General features: G+C 57.7%; 1 protein-coding gene and 1 long non-coding RNA gene across 5 annotated transcripts in view; both read right to left on the bottom strand.

The window, feature by feature from the left end:
* Window positions 1-247: 247 nt before the first annotated feature.
* Window positions 248-3,843, bottom strand: LOC117642666. Its single transcript, XR_004587586.1, has 2 exons — window positions 3,703-3,843; window positions 248-3,615 (listed from the first exon to the last, which is right to left on the bottom strand). It is a non-coding gene; the product is annotated as an uncharacterized LOC117642666 (long non-coding RNA).
* Window positions 3,841-16,389, bottom strand: part of LOC117642644 (voltage-gated potassium channel subunit beta-2) — a 42,049-nt gene continuing 29,500 nt past the window's right edge. For 2 of the 4 annotated variants that reach the window (XM_034381065.1, XM_034381049.1), the window contains exons 2-11: window positions 8,157-8,449; window positions 7,882-8,089; window positions 7,467-7,594; window positions 7,182-7,388; window positions 7,010-7,107; window positions 6,857-6,913; window positions 6,551-6,760; window positions 6,242-6,466; window positions 5,292-5,363; window positions 3,841-3,948 (exon numbers count right to left, since the gene is read on the bottom strand). In XM_034381065.1, the coding sequence (XP_034236956.1) occupies window positions 6,365-6,466; window positions 6,551-6,760; window positions 6,857-6,913; window positions 7,010-7,107; window positions 7,182-7,388; window positions 7,467-7,594; window positions 7,882-8,089; window positions 8,157-8,418 (1,272 nt within the window). In that variant the 5' untranslated portion in view covers window positions 8,419-8,449 and the 3' untranslated portion in view covers window positions 3,841-3,948; window positions 5,292-5,363; window positions 6,242-6,364. Of the gene's footprint in view, window positions 3,949-5,291; window positions 5,364-6,241; window positions 6,467-6,550; window positions 6,761-6,856; window positions 6,914-7,009; window positions 7,108-7,181; window positions 7,389-7,466; window positions 7,595-7,881; window positions 8,090-8,156; window positions 8,450-11,995; window positions 12,098-16,389 lie in introns of those variants that run through there. The other 2 variants (XM_034381072.1, XM_034381059.1) reach the window with 2 other exon arrangements.

Genomic DNA, 16,389 nt, shown 5'->3' on the forward strand with positions numbered 1-16,389 from the left:
TGTACACATTTTAGATGCCCACCAGAATCAGAGCAGATCATTGACTTGAAATTAGCTTCGACCACAAATGGTCGAATGGCCTGCTTGTATCGGCTGCTGTTTGATTCAGAACATTGACTCATTGACAAATTCTATTTGGTGTGAAAATGGCACTGCCCGTGGCACTAGTTGAGTTCTGGAGGGGTGAGGAGACTGTGTTTCAATTCTTGAACACAAAATCCATGTGAGGCGAAAAATGACAACAAAATTATAGAGAATGGATATTTATTTCAAATGTTTCCTAGAGACGCGTTGTTTGACAAGGGTTATGACTAGATACAGATCTTTCACATTCCTGCATTAAATAGCTTGATTTTAGCCATGTAGTTGTTGGTGGCTTTTCTTCAGGGAGTTCATAATGTATGAACTTCTTAAAGGCTCATTTTTATAAAACACAGGTGCATGCTTTCCTCCTAAATCCCTAAAACGGGATTACCTTAAAGTCCACCCTTAGAGACACAGCCCTTGTCAGTGTAGCCTGTTTATTTTTATAAAATCTGATGATCTTGAACAGTTAAAACCAAGGCAGACAAATTTTAATTCGCCCTGTGTCATTCTTTAGCACACTTTTTAAATTAAACTCTATACAATACTACTTATGATACATAGCTCATAAGGTAAGCATTAAGTACCTAATGTACCGAAATCACAGCAGAGCCAACATTGTCCTGGAGAGTTGTTTTAACTCTAACGAAGTGATGTCAGAAAACTCACTCTGGACACTCAGTGTGCAATGGCGGAAGTCTCATTGAGAAAACAGCAAGACAATAGAAAACAACACACATACACACACACAAAAGTCAATTTAAAAAGGATAAACAATCAGAAATTCAAGATAACTTGTCTGGTGAAACTGAAACACCAAAATTCTACCTAGCTGTTAGTTTAAGAAAGAAATGTTATATGTCTAAAATGTTACATAAGAAAAATGCAATAGGATAATACTTGAAACATTTGAATCCATACGACAACTGCACCACTTTACCTCTTATGTGACTTTTCAAAATTTTATTACAGGCCGTTTCCAAGTTGGTAAAATGAGCACCAATAGCTTAGGGATAGGAAATTTTCATTAGTTTGTGAAAACTACATTTCGAATACCCTTCATTTATCATGGCCATGGCGTTTTTAATTCTTCAAGTCAAATTTGCTGGGAAAGGACTTTTATTAAAAACAATTTATGTAGGAATGATTGGTCGTGAAGCAACTCAGAATAAGATATCACAATAATATATTGAAAACTGCAGATTGTAGGGCCAAAATCTGAGGGCATGCTCTTTTACATCTTCTGTTTGCAATAGAAAAGAACAAAGCAAACAGAAGAATTCATATGGAAAAAATAATAAGATGATAGGACATGGCTAGATCCTTTTCATATGAGCCTCTCTCTGTATATAATGAAAAGATCCATTGGAGAGACTGGATACTTTTACTTTTGCTGTACTATTTTTTTAGCAAATACAGTTCAATAAAATTATTTACGTTTCATATACGTTATATAAACAACATTATTTAAATAATCGATTAAACTGCAACCATTCATATGAATACATGACCAGACTAAACAAAATATTTTAGATGTAGTTATATGAGGTGATTCATCATGATCTATTCACAAAACACATGAGAAGAGCACATAATCTACAAAAATGCAATTATTGTGTTAGATGTGTTTATCTCAAAGCTCTCTCTATTTCATATATTCCATATGATGGACTCGGTAAATATTGTGATACACTACTGATTTCATTTAGAAAAGAGACAAACAAAGTCATACATAAGCATGGAGTAAGCTAGAGAGCTCTGGAATTAGACATGCCAGTTACCAGCCTTCTTTTTGAGAGTTAAACCCATACACTTTCACCAGTATGCATGGAAAAATTAGCAAGCTCAGTTTCCTTAGTGGACAATAGAATCTCTAAATTTCTTTGTGTATTTGAAGAAATTGGTCTGATAAAGTTACATCTAAACAGGGAATGCTTCCATATGATTTCTAATTTACATTGAGCCATTGTGAAAAACAATCTGTACAAACTGAAATGACACATGCCTCAACGTGGCTTATATGGCAACTCTGGATCCCATTTTTGAATCTCCTATTGCCCATAAAGAGTACCCACTTTTTTTTGCTGTGTAAAGAATTTACAGCCTTAATGAAAGAAATTGGAAGAGACAGTGACCTTACTTTACGTATTCTGCTGTGTTTGCTGTTATGTCCGATCAGTGGTACTATTTTTACAGAACATTAATCACCAGTATTAACCAAAGCATTATCCCTTCTCTCAATAACAAACTGTCACTGAGAATATCTTTACTTGAATGGCAAGTCAGCTTGAGTTCAGCATCTGAATAACAGTACACTTATTAATAATAAAATCTCCATTCTTGCCAAGAGAGGAACAAAGAAAAATTCTTTCACTCACATTATATATACAATATATAATTCATTAATGGTTATCACAATATCCACCAGTGATAAAGAGATATGGATGAGTTGAACACTCTTAAGGGTCATTCCATGCAGAGGTAACTTCTAATAGCACCGTCCAATTCCAAAACAAAAAATATAAAGGTAGAATCATGGAGAGAACTTCTGCCAAACTAATTGCTATGCAATGCTATCAAGGAAAAAGGAGTGACAAAAGGAAAAAAATGGCAATATAGGGAGACTACTAAATCACAGTACATAGTGTATTCGAAATTTCTTAAATCTCTGATTTAATTTGGAATGGAATGACCCTTTATTGCCTTTCTGGCAGTATCTTCAAATGAAGAAGGACGGCGGCAATTCTTCCAATATAGCTTCATTTCCTACTGAGTGAAAGAAAGCTTTTTAATTTTTTGTGCTGTAGCTGCCCACAGGGCGATACATTATTCACTCCCTTTGTCTTTTAGAGTAAAACCGAGAGGAATCCTACATTTGTAAATCTCATTCAGAATGAGCGCTAAATTTGGATGAGCGAATCATTTCTCCAGCATGATTTTAACATTCTTATTAATACTGGTAGAGGAGCAAACAATTTCCAAAATTAAAGGACTGGAAGATATGACTGAGACTGAAACAATAGGATTCGGAAATGAATCAATGAATCAGTCATTTCTGACCCATAATAAAGAAAACAGGAACTGTCAACAACTTGCTCTGCCTTATAATAAAACTATACAACAACAATGACATTTAAATAACATTGTATGAAAGAATTTTTCTCTTACAAAATACTACATCTTGTGAGAGATCAATTTGAGCACCCGACAAAGTTCTATTGTCGACGTGCCACATGGATGGACACACATTTGAGGTAAAAATACACTTCAAACTGCCTATTTCATTTGAGGTCTTGTCCAAAATGAGGCAATGATAAAGGCACTAAGATTTCTTGCGCACTTTAAAAAAAAGGAAAACTGTTTGTGTTAGGGACCACACCTTCAAAAAGGCAAATGATGCCTGCAAGTTCACACCACTTTTTGTGTCGTGAATACTTCTTTGAAGAAAGCTTGTTTTTATCACTGTCCACGATGAGAAGTTGAAACTGCGCTCTATGAACTGGAAATTCTTCACGATATTGCTGACACATCCTGTAATCAAAGATACGTATACTGCAGGTTGGCGTGCAACAGTTTTCATTTTCTTTCAAACACGGTAAAAATTGGCTTCAGAATTACCTAAATGAGGACGGGTGACGGGGGGCGGCCGCGCGACCCCTTGCGCACCAGGATGCTGGCGGGCGCCGTGGTGGCGGTGATGGGCGTGATGGCGGTGCCCGGGATGGCGCCGTCGTTGGGACTCGTCGCGGCGGTTGCGGCGGTTGCGGCGGTTGCAGCTGCTGAGGAGGCAGCGGCGGGCCCCGCGGCCTGCCGGGTGGGCGAGCCGGGGGCCGGGAGCCGTCACTGTATGGTGCAGAAGGACACCTGCAATGGCAAGCGCAACGACCCTTTAGTTCACCCTTCGAGGAGGCGGTGGCTGGCTGCCGACGAAGAGGGGGCAGATGGCAAGGAGGGAAGTCCAAAACATCAAAAGCCACAACAAAAAGAAAAAAAAAGAGCGCAAAACGAAGCACGACAAAGAGAAAATGACACAACAAAAGAAAAAAAGTGGAGGGTCCAGTTTGTTCTGCAGGATAACAGGATAAGAATGGCTTGAGATGTGTGGGAGGAAGAGAAAGGGAGACTAAAGAATGTTTGAAGATGATCAGAAGAGATGGGTAAAATAGACGCGTTGATATACGTCGGGATACTTAGCAAACCATGCGCCCCTTCTCATGTTTTTAGGGTGCCTAGCTCATCACCGTCAATGAAAGCAAAAACAAAAAGAAACTAGAAATGCTGACGATATCATTTCTATTAGTCTCGCCGACATCTTTCCATGCCAAGACTCGGTCTACTGACGGACTGTGAAACAGGCAAGACACGGTACCATAAACAGAAATATGACCAAACTAAATCTAAGGAATGGACCAAGTAAGGAGGGCCCATTCTACAGCTAGAGGAAGAAGAAATATGATCGGTTAAAAAACACCATCTGAAGACAACATCAAGTCACAAACGACATCGGTTCGGGTTGCCTATCCACGCCTTGTGGACGGGTGCAACCCAACCTAAGCGGCCTAGCAGCATTCGAACGTGCAAAAACAATCTAGGGTAAAAGCCTGTGAGGGCCTCGGCCTGGTCAAAAGGCTTGAGAGTCTTACTTGAGCAACTTGACTCTCTTTTCAGACTTGACCTCTCGACACGAATTTTACACGACACAAGACGTCGCATGGGCATTATACGTTTCTATATCCATGATGCAGTACTGAGTAAGAAACTACCCGAAATATACACGGGGCAATACGTAGCTCATACCAGAAAAGAGCAAGAGAGATAGAGAGAGACAGCATCAAATGCAAAAGCAGCGGAGTCTCTCATGACCGGAAGCAGGAAGCACAGGAAAGACAGAGAGAAGACGAGTCAGTGAGATTTCTGGCAATCCTTGTTCAGCACAGAGAGTGTACCGGGACGGCGCCAGAAACTCCGACGAGTGTTAAAAGCCTTGAAAGAGGTTCAGACATTAGGAATAGAGAATAAAGGAGGCTGGGGTTGCAGACAGAGCGACACCATCACAAAAAAGAAATCCATTCATTTTACACTACCCCTAAACCAAAGAAAGAGACGATAGTAAAAACAGGCTAGACCAGACACTGGCGAGGCTACCCACACATAGACACACATATACACACGCACAGTGCACACACAGACTGAGAGCTGCTACTTACTCCGCCCAGGTTGGTGCATCCTGCGTTTTGCGGGAGCGGGAAACAGCGCGTTTCGTTTTCGTCCGTGGTGGACTGCGGGCAGGGGAAGTGCAAGAGAGGCTCAACTCGCTGTCCAGAATGCGGAGGTGAACACGTGGCCAAGGCAACCGGAAGGGGGGGGGGGGCTTCCGCCGCACTCGTTCGATGTTTCGCAGACGGCGTGGGTATTGATTTGCGATGCCGCGATGCCTGCCGTAAGAACGCCGCAGTGGCGCAGCGCGGCGGAGGGGTCGCGACACGGCGGCAAAGGCAAGGTCTGGGTCTCACAATGGAGGGCTCCGAGGGGGAGGGGGGCGGAAATGGCGCGAAAGGGGAGGAAGAGGGGGGGGGGTGAGGCGAGGCCACCGATTGCGACCGGGGAGAGGGGGGCTGCAAGGGTTTCCGAGGGACTAAAATAGCGCAGGACACGTTAATTTATGGACGCCTTAGCGCCTCGGCGGCAGAGACTAGAGAGAGAGAGACGGACGACGGGTCTCTGCAATTAGCGGAGGGAATCCAAAATTATTCGGCTCTTTGTCTTTCGGTCTTTCGGCCTCCGCCCGCTTCGGACCAGAGTGAATGAGTGAATGGGGAGACTGTCGCCGGCGCCTCGGCGGTCGAAAGACTGTCTCGCTGTCGCGCGCGTGGACACGCGGACACGGGGGCGCGCGGACGGACACTCAGGGCGTCTAATCTGAAGTGGATCTAGCTGCAGGGCTAAACTGGCGACGACCAACACAACAAAAACTAAGACCATCTGGAAACGGGAAAACCGCCGCCGCCACACTGGTATATACTTGTTCCGCTCCGATTATTGAAGCGATTTCAAAGGAGAGATTCAAAAAGTTAATGAAGGGGAAGGCGCGGCTCCGCGGTGAAGGGTTTTAAAAACAGAGAGAAAGAGAGAGAAACAAACAAGAAGAGCAACTGACCTTGTTTTCTCCTTTCGAGGCCGTTTGGGAAGTCTGCTCCTCCGCGAGGGCGCGGCTGTCCTCGTCTTTGGGGGAGGCCCCCCCAGAGACGCCGCCGACGCCCCCGGGGGGGCAGACTGTTTGTCATCTAAGCGCCAGGGTGGACACGATGGGGGGCCTGGTGGGCTTGTTGTCCAGGATGCGCTCCAGGTCCGTCATGGTGGTGGCGTTGAGCTTGGGCACCAGCTGCACAGCGCCGACACGTTAGTCTTTGTCGCCGACGCACTGTAAGCCCACAGGGCCGGCTCGGCGAAACGCGGCCCAACGTACCTGGAGGCTCTGGATGCTCTCGTAGAGCTGCGCGGGCGAGGTGGCCCCCAGCAGCAGGCACTGCACGCTCTCGTTCTTGAGGCACCAGGCCACGGCGAGCTGCGGCACGGTGCAGCCCAGCCGCTCCGCCACCAGCGAGATCTCGCGCTGCCGGTCCTGCTGGCGCCGCAGCTCCTCCGGCTCCAGGCGCTCCTTGATCCACGTGTACGTCTGCGGGGCAAAGTGCAAGGTCGCGGGTTCAAAGCGCACTAAAGTGCAACCATTTCTTTTTTCGCCGGCATTGTTTTACTTTGACTGCGCACTTACTTCTTTAGTTGTAGCGCCTGTTTCGTCTTCAGTCCAACTGTAGGATGAGCGTTTACTCTGGGGGAGAGACACAAACGGAGTTAAATTCAAGGCCACGGCGTTCCCAAACTTAATTATTATAACTTAATTATTTTGAAAGGGATTGAGACTCACCTTGAAAGAGGATCTACTTATAAGAGGAAACCCTGCTTCGTCGAATTTACCCGAAATGAGTCCCATGGTCAACGGCGACCAGGCCATCAGCCCAACGCCTGCAAAAATAAATAAATTAGGGAGGTCCACGACGAAAAGCAGGAAACAGACTGGAGCGTGCGGCGATACGTACCGATTTTATTGTACAGCTCCGGCATGTAGAGCTCCGCCTTGTCTCTGCAGAACAGGTGGTACTCGGCCTGCTCGCACACCGGGGTGGTGCAGTTGAACTGCCTGCAGTTGGAGTAGGCCTCCATGACCTCGCCGGGCGTCCAGCGCGCCGTGCCCCAGTACATGGCCCAGCCCTGGCACACCACGTGGTGCATGGCCCGCACGATTTCTGTCCACAGCGACAATGTCATTAAAATTACTGCGATTCGAAATTCCTTACCGGTGCGAGAGACACGCTCAGACTTACCCTCCATGGGGCACATGGGGTCGGCCTTGTGGATGATGACGACGTCGATGTAGGCGAGCTGCAGCCGCGCGAGCGACGCCTTCACGGACTCGATGATGTGCTTCCGGGACAGCCCCCGCTCGTCGGACCTGCGCGACAACGTGAGTCGGTCAGTCCGCACGGCACGCGGCACTCCCCCCACACCAGCACCGTCAAAAATCCGGACGCGTTTCGAGCTCCAGACTCACGAAATGGGACTCGAACCGAACGTGTGACCCCACCATTGGATTGCTCTCCGAACGAGGAATCCATTGGTGGGGTCTCACGTTCGCTTCCAGTCCTCTTTAGCGACTCTGGAGCTCAAAACGTCCTAGAGTTTTGGCCGCCTGCGCCGGTCTTCCCGAGGGTTTTCCGGCCCACTGTGCGACGGACTCACTTGGTGTTCCAGTAGATCTTGGTGCAGACGACGTAGGACGAGCGCTTCCACTGGCGACGCTGCAGGATGCGGCCAAGCTCCACCTCGGCGCGCGGCCCACAGTGCGCCTCGCTCACGTCGAACAGGTTGACGCCGGACTCGTAGGCCAGCACCACCACGTTCTCGGCCTCGGTCTCCGTCACCCCGGGCCCGAACGTCACCCACGTGCCTGCAAGGGAGGTGCTCGTAGTCGTCGACGCGCTTTGGCGGCAATTTGAAAAGTCGTGCTGCCTTACCCAGCCCGACGTTGGAGACGCGCAGGCCGCTCTTGCCCAGGTTGCGGTAGCGCAGGCCGGGCGTGACGTTGGTCTGCCTAGCGACGAGGGCCGAGCCGGACAGCAGCGGCTCGCGCGCCAGCAGCATCTGCTCCTTGGTGGAGGTGCCGAGCGCGCCGCCGAGCGCGCCGCTGAGCCCGCCGCCTCCACCCAGGCCGCCTCCCCCCGGGCCGCCGCCAGCCAGGGCCGTGAGGTGCTCGTTGGTGCCGGCGAACTCCTCCATGCAGTCCAGGCTGGCAATGGGCGCCCGGTAGCTGCAACAACAACAGACTCGTCAGCGGAACGAACGCGACACGGCGGTGCCCGCCCTGCCCGCCCTGCCCGCCCGCACCCGGGTCGTCGGTCACGCGAGGCGGACCGAGCGCGCGCCACGCGCACGCCGCCACCATCGACCGGACGAACCGAACCACATACGTCTGCTGCAAAGCACTGCCAAGCACTGCAAAGCAGGTGCGGCCAGCAGGAAGTCAAAACACAGCAGAGCACACGGCGCGCAAACACACCCACACAGACGCACGCACAACAACACCGCAGATTGTATCTGGCGAGAAGGGTAGCCGCTCCACGCTCCGCCGGCCGCCCCTCGCTGCCGTGCCGCCCCCCGCTTCTGTTTGTGCAGCACTTTGCGTTCGCTTACGGATCGCTTTCAGCGTGTAATTCCCAGCCCGCCTGACCGACACATAATGCTGTCTGGGGCGCGCCGCCCCGCGCCGCCCCGCCCCGCGCATGGTGTGCTGTTTGCTTGCTTTATGTGGCGCTCGCCCTTCGTTTGTATCACTACGGCCAAGCGGCCCTGCAAGCCAACAGGCCGCAAGCAGGCGCCGGGACGTGCTTGCCGCCCTCGGCGCCCTCGCCTGGGAAGGAAGTTCCAGCCACGCTAACTTTAGCCGAAACTGCCGGCCGAAAGGACGGGCGCTTTAGTCTAAAATAGCAACGTCCGGGGTTCAAATACTGCCACGGTCGCGCGAAAGTGGACACGTGCCCCGGCAGGCCGGCAGGCCGGCAGCAGGGGGCGAGGCTGGAGGGTCTGGAACGAAAATAGAACGCCGGAACGACCGCGCCGCTGAACCACGCCAACGTGGAACGGCAGCGCGGCGGCGAGCGCGGCGGAGCCGAGCGCCTGCAGCGTAGGCAACATCCGGGGACGCGCGCACCCGTGTCCAAGTGTTGCCTACCCCGCAGGCGCTCTCCACGCCGCGCTCCACGCCGTCACTTCTCACTGTCTTTCTCTCTTTCTCTCTCTCGCCCTCCAGCGCAGCGCTCCCACCCCTCCACTGTGCACTGACCCAGGCACTCGGGCGCCCTCACGCTGCCATCAGCACGCCAACAAGCAGGGCGAGAGTGTGCAGCAAGCGGGAGCAAGCGGGAGAGCCCCACCGGGGTGAGCACGTCATTAGGAGGCCCAGCGCAGCTCAGCCCGGCCCAGCCCGGCCCAGCCGGTCCGAGTACGCATGTAGGCCGACGGTGCTTCGCCTCCGCCAAGCACACGGCGTGCCGCGGGGACGGTTTGCACTGGACTCACTACGCTTTGTACATAAAACGGAACGCATGAGGGTACCACGCACTAGGAATCTACAGGTACCTCCAATGCGGCGCACCGTATGGCTATTGGCTCTGGTCGGCTGGCCCTTCGGCAACCCTTCGGCGGCCATTCGGCAGCCAGCGGGCCGGCCGATTGCAGCGGCCAACCCACACTGATGACGGGGCCTCCCGGGCGGGAAGACCGGGCGCCAAGCCCCCTCCCCTCGCCTTCTCGCACTCCGGGGCGGTAACTCCAAAGGATTAATACCTGCAGCGAGCGGTACCGAGTGGCGGCCCAATAAGTCCGGATCGCGGCGCCAAACTCGCTTCGGGGAGGGAAGTGCTTCCCGCCGGCTGCCGCCCTTGCTGCCGCCTGCCGCGTCGCCAGAGGAAACGACGAGGAAATCCTTTCGACGGCCGTCGTTCCGGGGCGTGGCGGGGCGTGGGCGGGGCGCGGGCGGGGCTGCGGGGCGGGGCGGGGCGGGGCGGGCGGGGCGGTGGCGCTGCGGGCCGCGCGCCGTCAGCGGCGGGGAACAAAAATGCAATAACGGGCGCGGCGCAGGGCCGCCATGACGAGGACGCGGCGCTGGCCGAGGGCGTAGGCCTGCCACGCCGCCAACGCGAACGGACCGCCCTGCCTGCGAGCTGGGCAGTAAGGCCTGTACGGGCGAGGCCGCCTGGCCGGAAAGGCTGAACGGAAGCCGTCCGATCGTGCGACGAGTCTGTGAGTAATAAGGGTCGGGCTGCTGATGCCATGTAACGGGCGCCTGGGCGCCTGGCCGAATGACCACCGACGGGGAGGGCGGCTCCGAGCGCTCGCGTCGGCCAACTGCATAAGAAAGGAGTCGCGGCGCTAGCGGGCCAGCTGTCTGCTGAACCAAGCAGAACCTGCTGCGCGTGCTCGTGGCCTTGAATGGCAGCCACTCGCCTCGGGATCTCGGGGCCTCTGGCCTCCGGGGCGCCGCCTTCGCCGCGCAAGGTGTGAGGCCGAGACGCGCAGCGGCGGCGCACTGAGGCCGCCTGACTGTCGCACTGGGGACGTCCTGGCGTGCCGAGGCAGACGCTCTTCGGCCTGCCGACGGGCGCTGTGAGCGCACTGTGCCGATCGGCGCGACGGCGCCTAGTGGCGGCGCCGTCGGCTCGTCGGCCTGACGCCTGCCTGGGGCTGCCTGAGGCTCCGAGGGCCTGCCTGAGGGCCTGCCTGGGCCTGCCTGAGGCCTGCCTGAGGGCCTGCCTGAGGGCGCTGCGCTGAGGGCCTGCCTGAGCTGCTAGGCCTGCCAGGGCCTGCCGAGCTCTGAGCCTGCCTGAGGGCCTGCCTGAGGGCCTGCCTGAGGCCTGCCTGAGGGCCTGCACTGTCGGCCTGCCTGAGCGGCCTGCCTGAGGGCCTGCCTGAGGGCCTGCTCTGAGGCCTGCCTGAGGGCCTGCTGAGGCCTGCCTGAGGCCTGCCTGAGCTGCCTGAGGGCCTGCCTGAGGGCCTGCCTGAGGGCCTGCCTGAGGGCCTGCCTGAGGGCCTGCCTGAGGGCCTGCCTGAGGGCCTGCCTGAGGGCCTGCCTGAGGGCCTGCCTGAGGGCCTGCCTGAGGGCCTGCCTGAGGGCCTGCCTGAGCCCCTGAGGCCTGCCTGAGGCCTGCCTGACGGCCTGCCTGACGGCCTGCCTGACGGCCTGCCTGACGGCCTGCCTGACGGCCTGCCTGAGGGCCTGCCTGACGGCCTGCCTGAGGGCCTGCCTGACGGCCTGCCTGAGGGCCTGCCTGACGGCCTGCCTGAGGGCCTGCCTGAGGGCCTGCCTGACGGGCCTGCCTGAGGGCCTGCCTGACGGCCTGCCAGGCGGTTTCGCGGCCCGGCCAGCCTGCTCCGCCGCGGGCTGCCAAACGCCAACGAAAATAACGGGCGCTACAAATGAGGGGGCAACCGAAACAAAACAACAACGGCTTGCGGTGTGGCGGCGGCCCGTCGGGCGACACCAGGCGACACCCCGCGGCACACACGTGGTCAGCCATCCACAACACGGCCAAGAGGGAGGAGAGGGAGGGTGCAAAGACTGGGGCTATTTTCGAGAGGCGACCACAGGCCGAGTATGACAGCGTAACCCTTTGACGATGCCATAATCGTCCACCCGTAATAGGGCTTTCGTTCCAGCCGCCCCGGCGATCCCGCTCCTCAAAGGCTGGGCCGTGAGCCGTGCCGAGCCCCCCGCCGCCCACGGGCCCACGGGTTACTCGATACGGTGCACCGGGACAGGACGGCGACGACGGTGGCCTCGGCCAAGGCCTTGGCTTACATGGTGATGCGAATGGGGCTGCTGGGCGTGATGCCACTGCTGGTGCCCTCGGTGGCCACGCTCAGGTCTTCGTCGTCGAGGTCCAGGTCGCTGGAGCGGCTGAGCCGCGGGCGGCTGCTCCTCCTGGCCGGGCGCGGGGACCTCTGCGCGTCCTTGGCGGGCAGCAGCTCGCCCTCGCTGTGGCGGCGGTGCAGGTCCTGCTCTGGCGGTCGGAGCACGTCGCCCCAGCCGCTGGAGTGGCGGCGCGGCTGGTCGCCATCGCCCACCTCGTCGCCGTCCGTCTCGGCCTGCTCGTGGATGACGAAGTGCCCGCTGCCTGCCCGCGAGACGCCCGGGACGCACAGGGACAGCCCGCGGCGCTTGGCTGCCGGCGCGAGCAGGGCCTTGGCGGTGGCGTCCTCGGCGGAGGAGTGTCGTCGCGACGCGCCGCGGACGTCCGTGCTACTGCTGCTGCTGCTGCGCCGGAGGCTGTGCGTCCGCGCACCGGGACCCTCGCTGTTGCGACGCTTGCCGCACGACGGCGAGGCCCCGATCAGGGACTCCAGTTGGACCATGTCCCGGCGGGGACGCGCCGCGCGCGCCATGGTCAAGCTCGGTGACAACCACGACGCGCAGGGCCGGTGGCGAGCGCGGGGCGGGCCAGCGGGCCTCACCTGCGAGGGCCTGGCGGCCTGGCCTCTCGCTCTGCCCGAGGCTCTGCCTGCCGCGGCCTCTGCCTCGTGGTGCGGTGCCCGACTGACTGGCCGCCTGGCACCGCCTGGCCACAGGCACGCCCCGCCCCGGCGGCAGCGGAGGCAGTGGCGGCAGCACCAGCACAGCCACAGCCCCCGCGCGGACGCCGCGGCACGGGGCAGGCACGGCGTAGGCACGGCTGCGAGCCAAGGCGAGAGTCTCTGTGGAGGCATGGCCGTGCTGGCGCTGCCCTACCGCCCCTGGGACACAGCTCCTTTGGACGGCGATGGCGTCGAGGCCGGCGTCGTCTGTCAGCGCAAGGGCCCCACCTGCCATTCAATCTGGCTGTGCGATAAAGAGCTGCCAGCGCGCCCAGGGTTTCACGGGTTTCGCAAGGACTAAGTGCTCGCCCCGTCGAACGCGCCGTCAGGCCAAAGCCGTGCGCATTACGGCAACTTTTTGGGCAGTTTCTGCGAAGGCGGAGAAGAATAATTGGTTCCGAAGCCTGAGAGATAACGCTCCGAGTGGAGCCGAGGGGGCTCCTCCCACCAGCAGATCACACATCGGTTGGTAATTGGTTGCGAGGGACGCTGAGAGCCCCGGCCCCATCCCGGCAGCCCCAGCCCCGCAGCCCCGCCCCGTCCCGATATCGGAAGGCTACTCTCACTGCGGCAGGTGGAATTGGTCCAGCAGAGTGGCGACGGCGAGAGGCGGGGCGTGGACATACACAACACTTCCATCAGACTCGCCGAAGAAGAGGGTCGACATCCAACTTTGCTCCAGAGAACATTTCGAAAACTTTTCAAAACGAAATACCGGACTGGCCGCGCCAACTTGTCTAATCAGCCCTTGGCTTCGATGCGTCCCCGGCTAATGCGTCAGATTCGTCCACCTCGCGACAGAAGAGGACAGGCGGCCTTAGGGAGAAAGGGAGAGAGAAACCTTCCCGAGCGTGCCGGCGGCACTTTTCTTCGCTCCGCGGAACCTCCTGGCGGCCGTTCGTCTTCGGGCCGACCTGGCCGGGCCGGGCGCGGCATCAAGCCGTCATGTATCACACGGCGGCCAGGGGCGGCCAGAGGCCGGGGCGGCTTGGCGGCTTGGGCCCGTCGGCCGGACCAAAGTCAACAAGGAACCAGCACAAACAAACGGACACGCCGAGCCGAGCCGAGTCGAGACGAGCCGAGCCGAGTGAGCGCCGAGCGCCACAGGGCCCGCGGCGGAATAACACGAACATCAGTCGGCGAGCCCTTGGCCTGCCTTGGCCCCCCGCCCACGCCCCACGCCCCCTCCGCCCTCGGACGGCCCTTTGCTCTTTCTGGCAGTTTCTGCCTTGCGGCGCTTTAGCCCTTCGGCCCCCAGTACCCTGCCGCCCTTGCGCCATCTTCCAATTATTTTTATTCCCCCCCCCCCACCATTGTGTTGTTGTTTGCTATTTTTTGTTGGGTGCGCCTGTAAATATATTCTGCATTATGTGCCCCTCCGCCGCGAGCCCCCTCCGAAGGGAGTCGTTAACAACGTACTTCCTACGGAAACACCCTTTTCCCACAAATTAGACGGTCGTCGCGCGGCTCGCGGTTCGCCAGGTGCTGTAGAAGACGGTCGCGTCTCATGAATATGGAAGACGAGAAAAAATGACCAGGAAGACTTGCGCCGAAAGAATCCTCCCGCAGCGGAAAGACAGAGTCGTCGGAGGATTACAGAAAAATGTATTCAGGACACAACGATAATGTCTTCTGATGAGGTGGGGGGCGGCCGGGGGGGCGGCGGGGGCGGCCCGGGGGCGGCCGGGCGCCGGGGCGCCGGGGCGGCGGGGGCGGCGGGGGCGGCCGGGGGCGGCGGGGCGGCGGGGCGGAGCGCAAGGTGTCTACACGAAAGCCTGCGCTGCCTGGGGTGGGCGGGGGTCGAGCAGACAATGCTGCCACTTCAGGGATGCAGAGTGTACCCCCTCCCCTACCCAATCTGTAGCACTGCACCGAGCCCCGTACCCGCGCCTTGGCAGAGCGCCCGCATTGCAGGGAGGCCCGCGGATAAGGGGGGGAAGGCAGGCCAGCAGCAGGCCTACTCGTTACTGTCCACGTCCTGCAGGGGCAGCGGGGAGGCGGTGGGGAAGCAGCTCGAGGGCATTTTACAAGCGCGTACTCGCCGTCGTCAAAAAGAAATGCACAAAAGAGAGAAAGAGAGAATCGGCATTAAAAGCGCGCGCCGCAACTGCCGCAGCAGCAGCAGGCCTTTTGGCACGCTGTGGCGCAGTGTCGGCGCCAACGAAATAAAACACAAAGGGGAGAGAAATAACGATATGAGTGGCGCGGCTTGGCCGGGCTTGGCCGGGCTTGGCGCTCTCTCCCTCTCCCTCCGCGAGTTTGAATCGGAACGATCTGGCGGCCTCAGCTTCTAATACTCGCGCGTCGCGGCCGCGGGGTGCGGCAGGAATATTAAACCGTCACGGCGGCGACGTGACGAGACGCGCTCTTCCACGGGGCGGCAAACTAATCGAAACAGCAGCACGCCGAGTGGATCACCGAGTGGCGTGCCGCACCGCCACGCTACGCCACGCAGCCGTGTAGTCGATGCGGCTGCGACGCGTGCGGCGGCTGCGGCTGATGGAGCACCACGTTGAGTAGCCAAATCGCCGCACTCAGTGTAACAGCCAAAGTTTCCACCGCGGCCGGTGCCTGCACTGTGTACCGCGCGCCACACTGTTGGCACGCCGTTGTCGCCGCGAACCGACGGAACCATGATTGCCACCGCTCCAGTGCTCACCAGCTAGCAGCGCGACGCTGGCATCACCACGTCAACGCGAGGACGGCCTGCCGGCAAGTCTCAGCAGAACCCTCGGCAGCACGGGGATTCGAAGCCGCGACCACGGCGATGGCTCCACGGGGCGCTGGGCTCGGCCGTTCCAGCTCCAGTCCCGGCGGACGGCATGTCGAGTCGTCGAGACCAAGTGGACACGGCGGAAGGGCTGACAAGACTGCCGGCCGGGCCGAGGGCGCCGAGGGCGGCGAGCTGCACTGCCGCATCGGCCCGCGGCGCCGCGCCACGCCGCGCCACGCTGCGCTAAACAGTGCCGCCAACACCAACACCCCGCAGAAGGACCCGCAGTCCCCCACCGCCAATGGGATGACCTTGCCGCCGGAACTTTCCGTCCCCGCCCGGCCCGGCCCGCCCCTGCCGCCAGCCAATCCAAGGAGGCGCCGGGCCGGCGTGCGTCCCCGTTGGGCCGCGCCGGGCGCACCCCGCCCAGGTAGGGCGCCGCGACGCCGCGAGGTAGGCGACGGCCGTCCTGGAGGCGACCATGAGCGGCGCCGCGGAGTCTCGCGTGGCGGCGAGACGGCAAAACAACTTGGGAACTGGTTCACCACGCCGGCAGGGCGGCCTCGGCACTGCTGGAGTGCTGAGTCGGAACTTGGAATTGGCCTCGACGGTGGGGCAGGTCGCCGACGACGCGACGGGGACACCAGCCAAGTGGAGCGCCGCCCGGCCCCGCCCTGCGACAATGACTCACGACTCACGGCAAGTCGAACTTGAAGGAAAAGGATTCTGGCGGGGTGCGCCGACGGCGTCTCCCCCCCCCTCCCCCCGCAGAGCGACGTTTCCTCGGAGTGGCGGCGCCGGGATATGAAACCCCGGCACCGCGGCACCGCAGGCAGGTGAGACGCACAAGTGCCCTGATTGCCGGCGGAATGGTCATCCCCCGGCTTTACGCTTGCTGGAATCGCCGG

This window comes from Thrips palmi, unplaced genomic scaffold (assembly GCF_012932325.1).
Source record: "Thrips palmi isolate BJ-2018 unplaced genomic scaffold, TpBJ-2018v1 HiC_scaffold_1, whole genome shotgun sequence".
Classification (NCBI taxonomy): domain Eukaryota; kingdom Metazoa; phylum Arthropoda; class Insecta; order Thysanoptera; family Thripidae; genus Thrips; species Thrips palmi.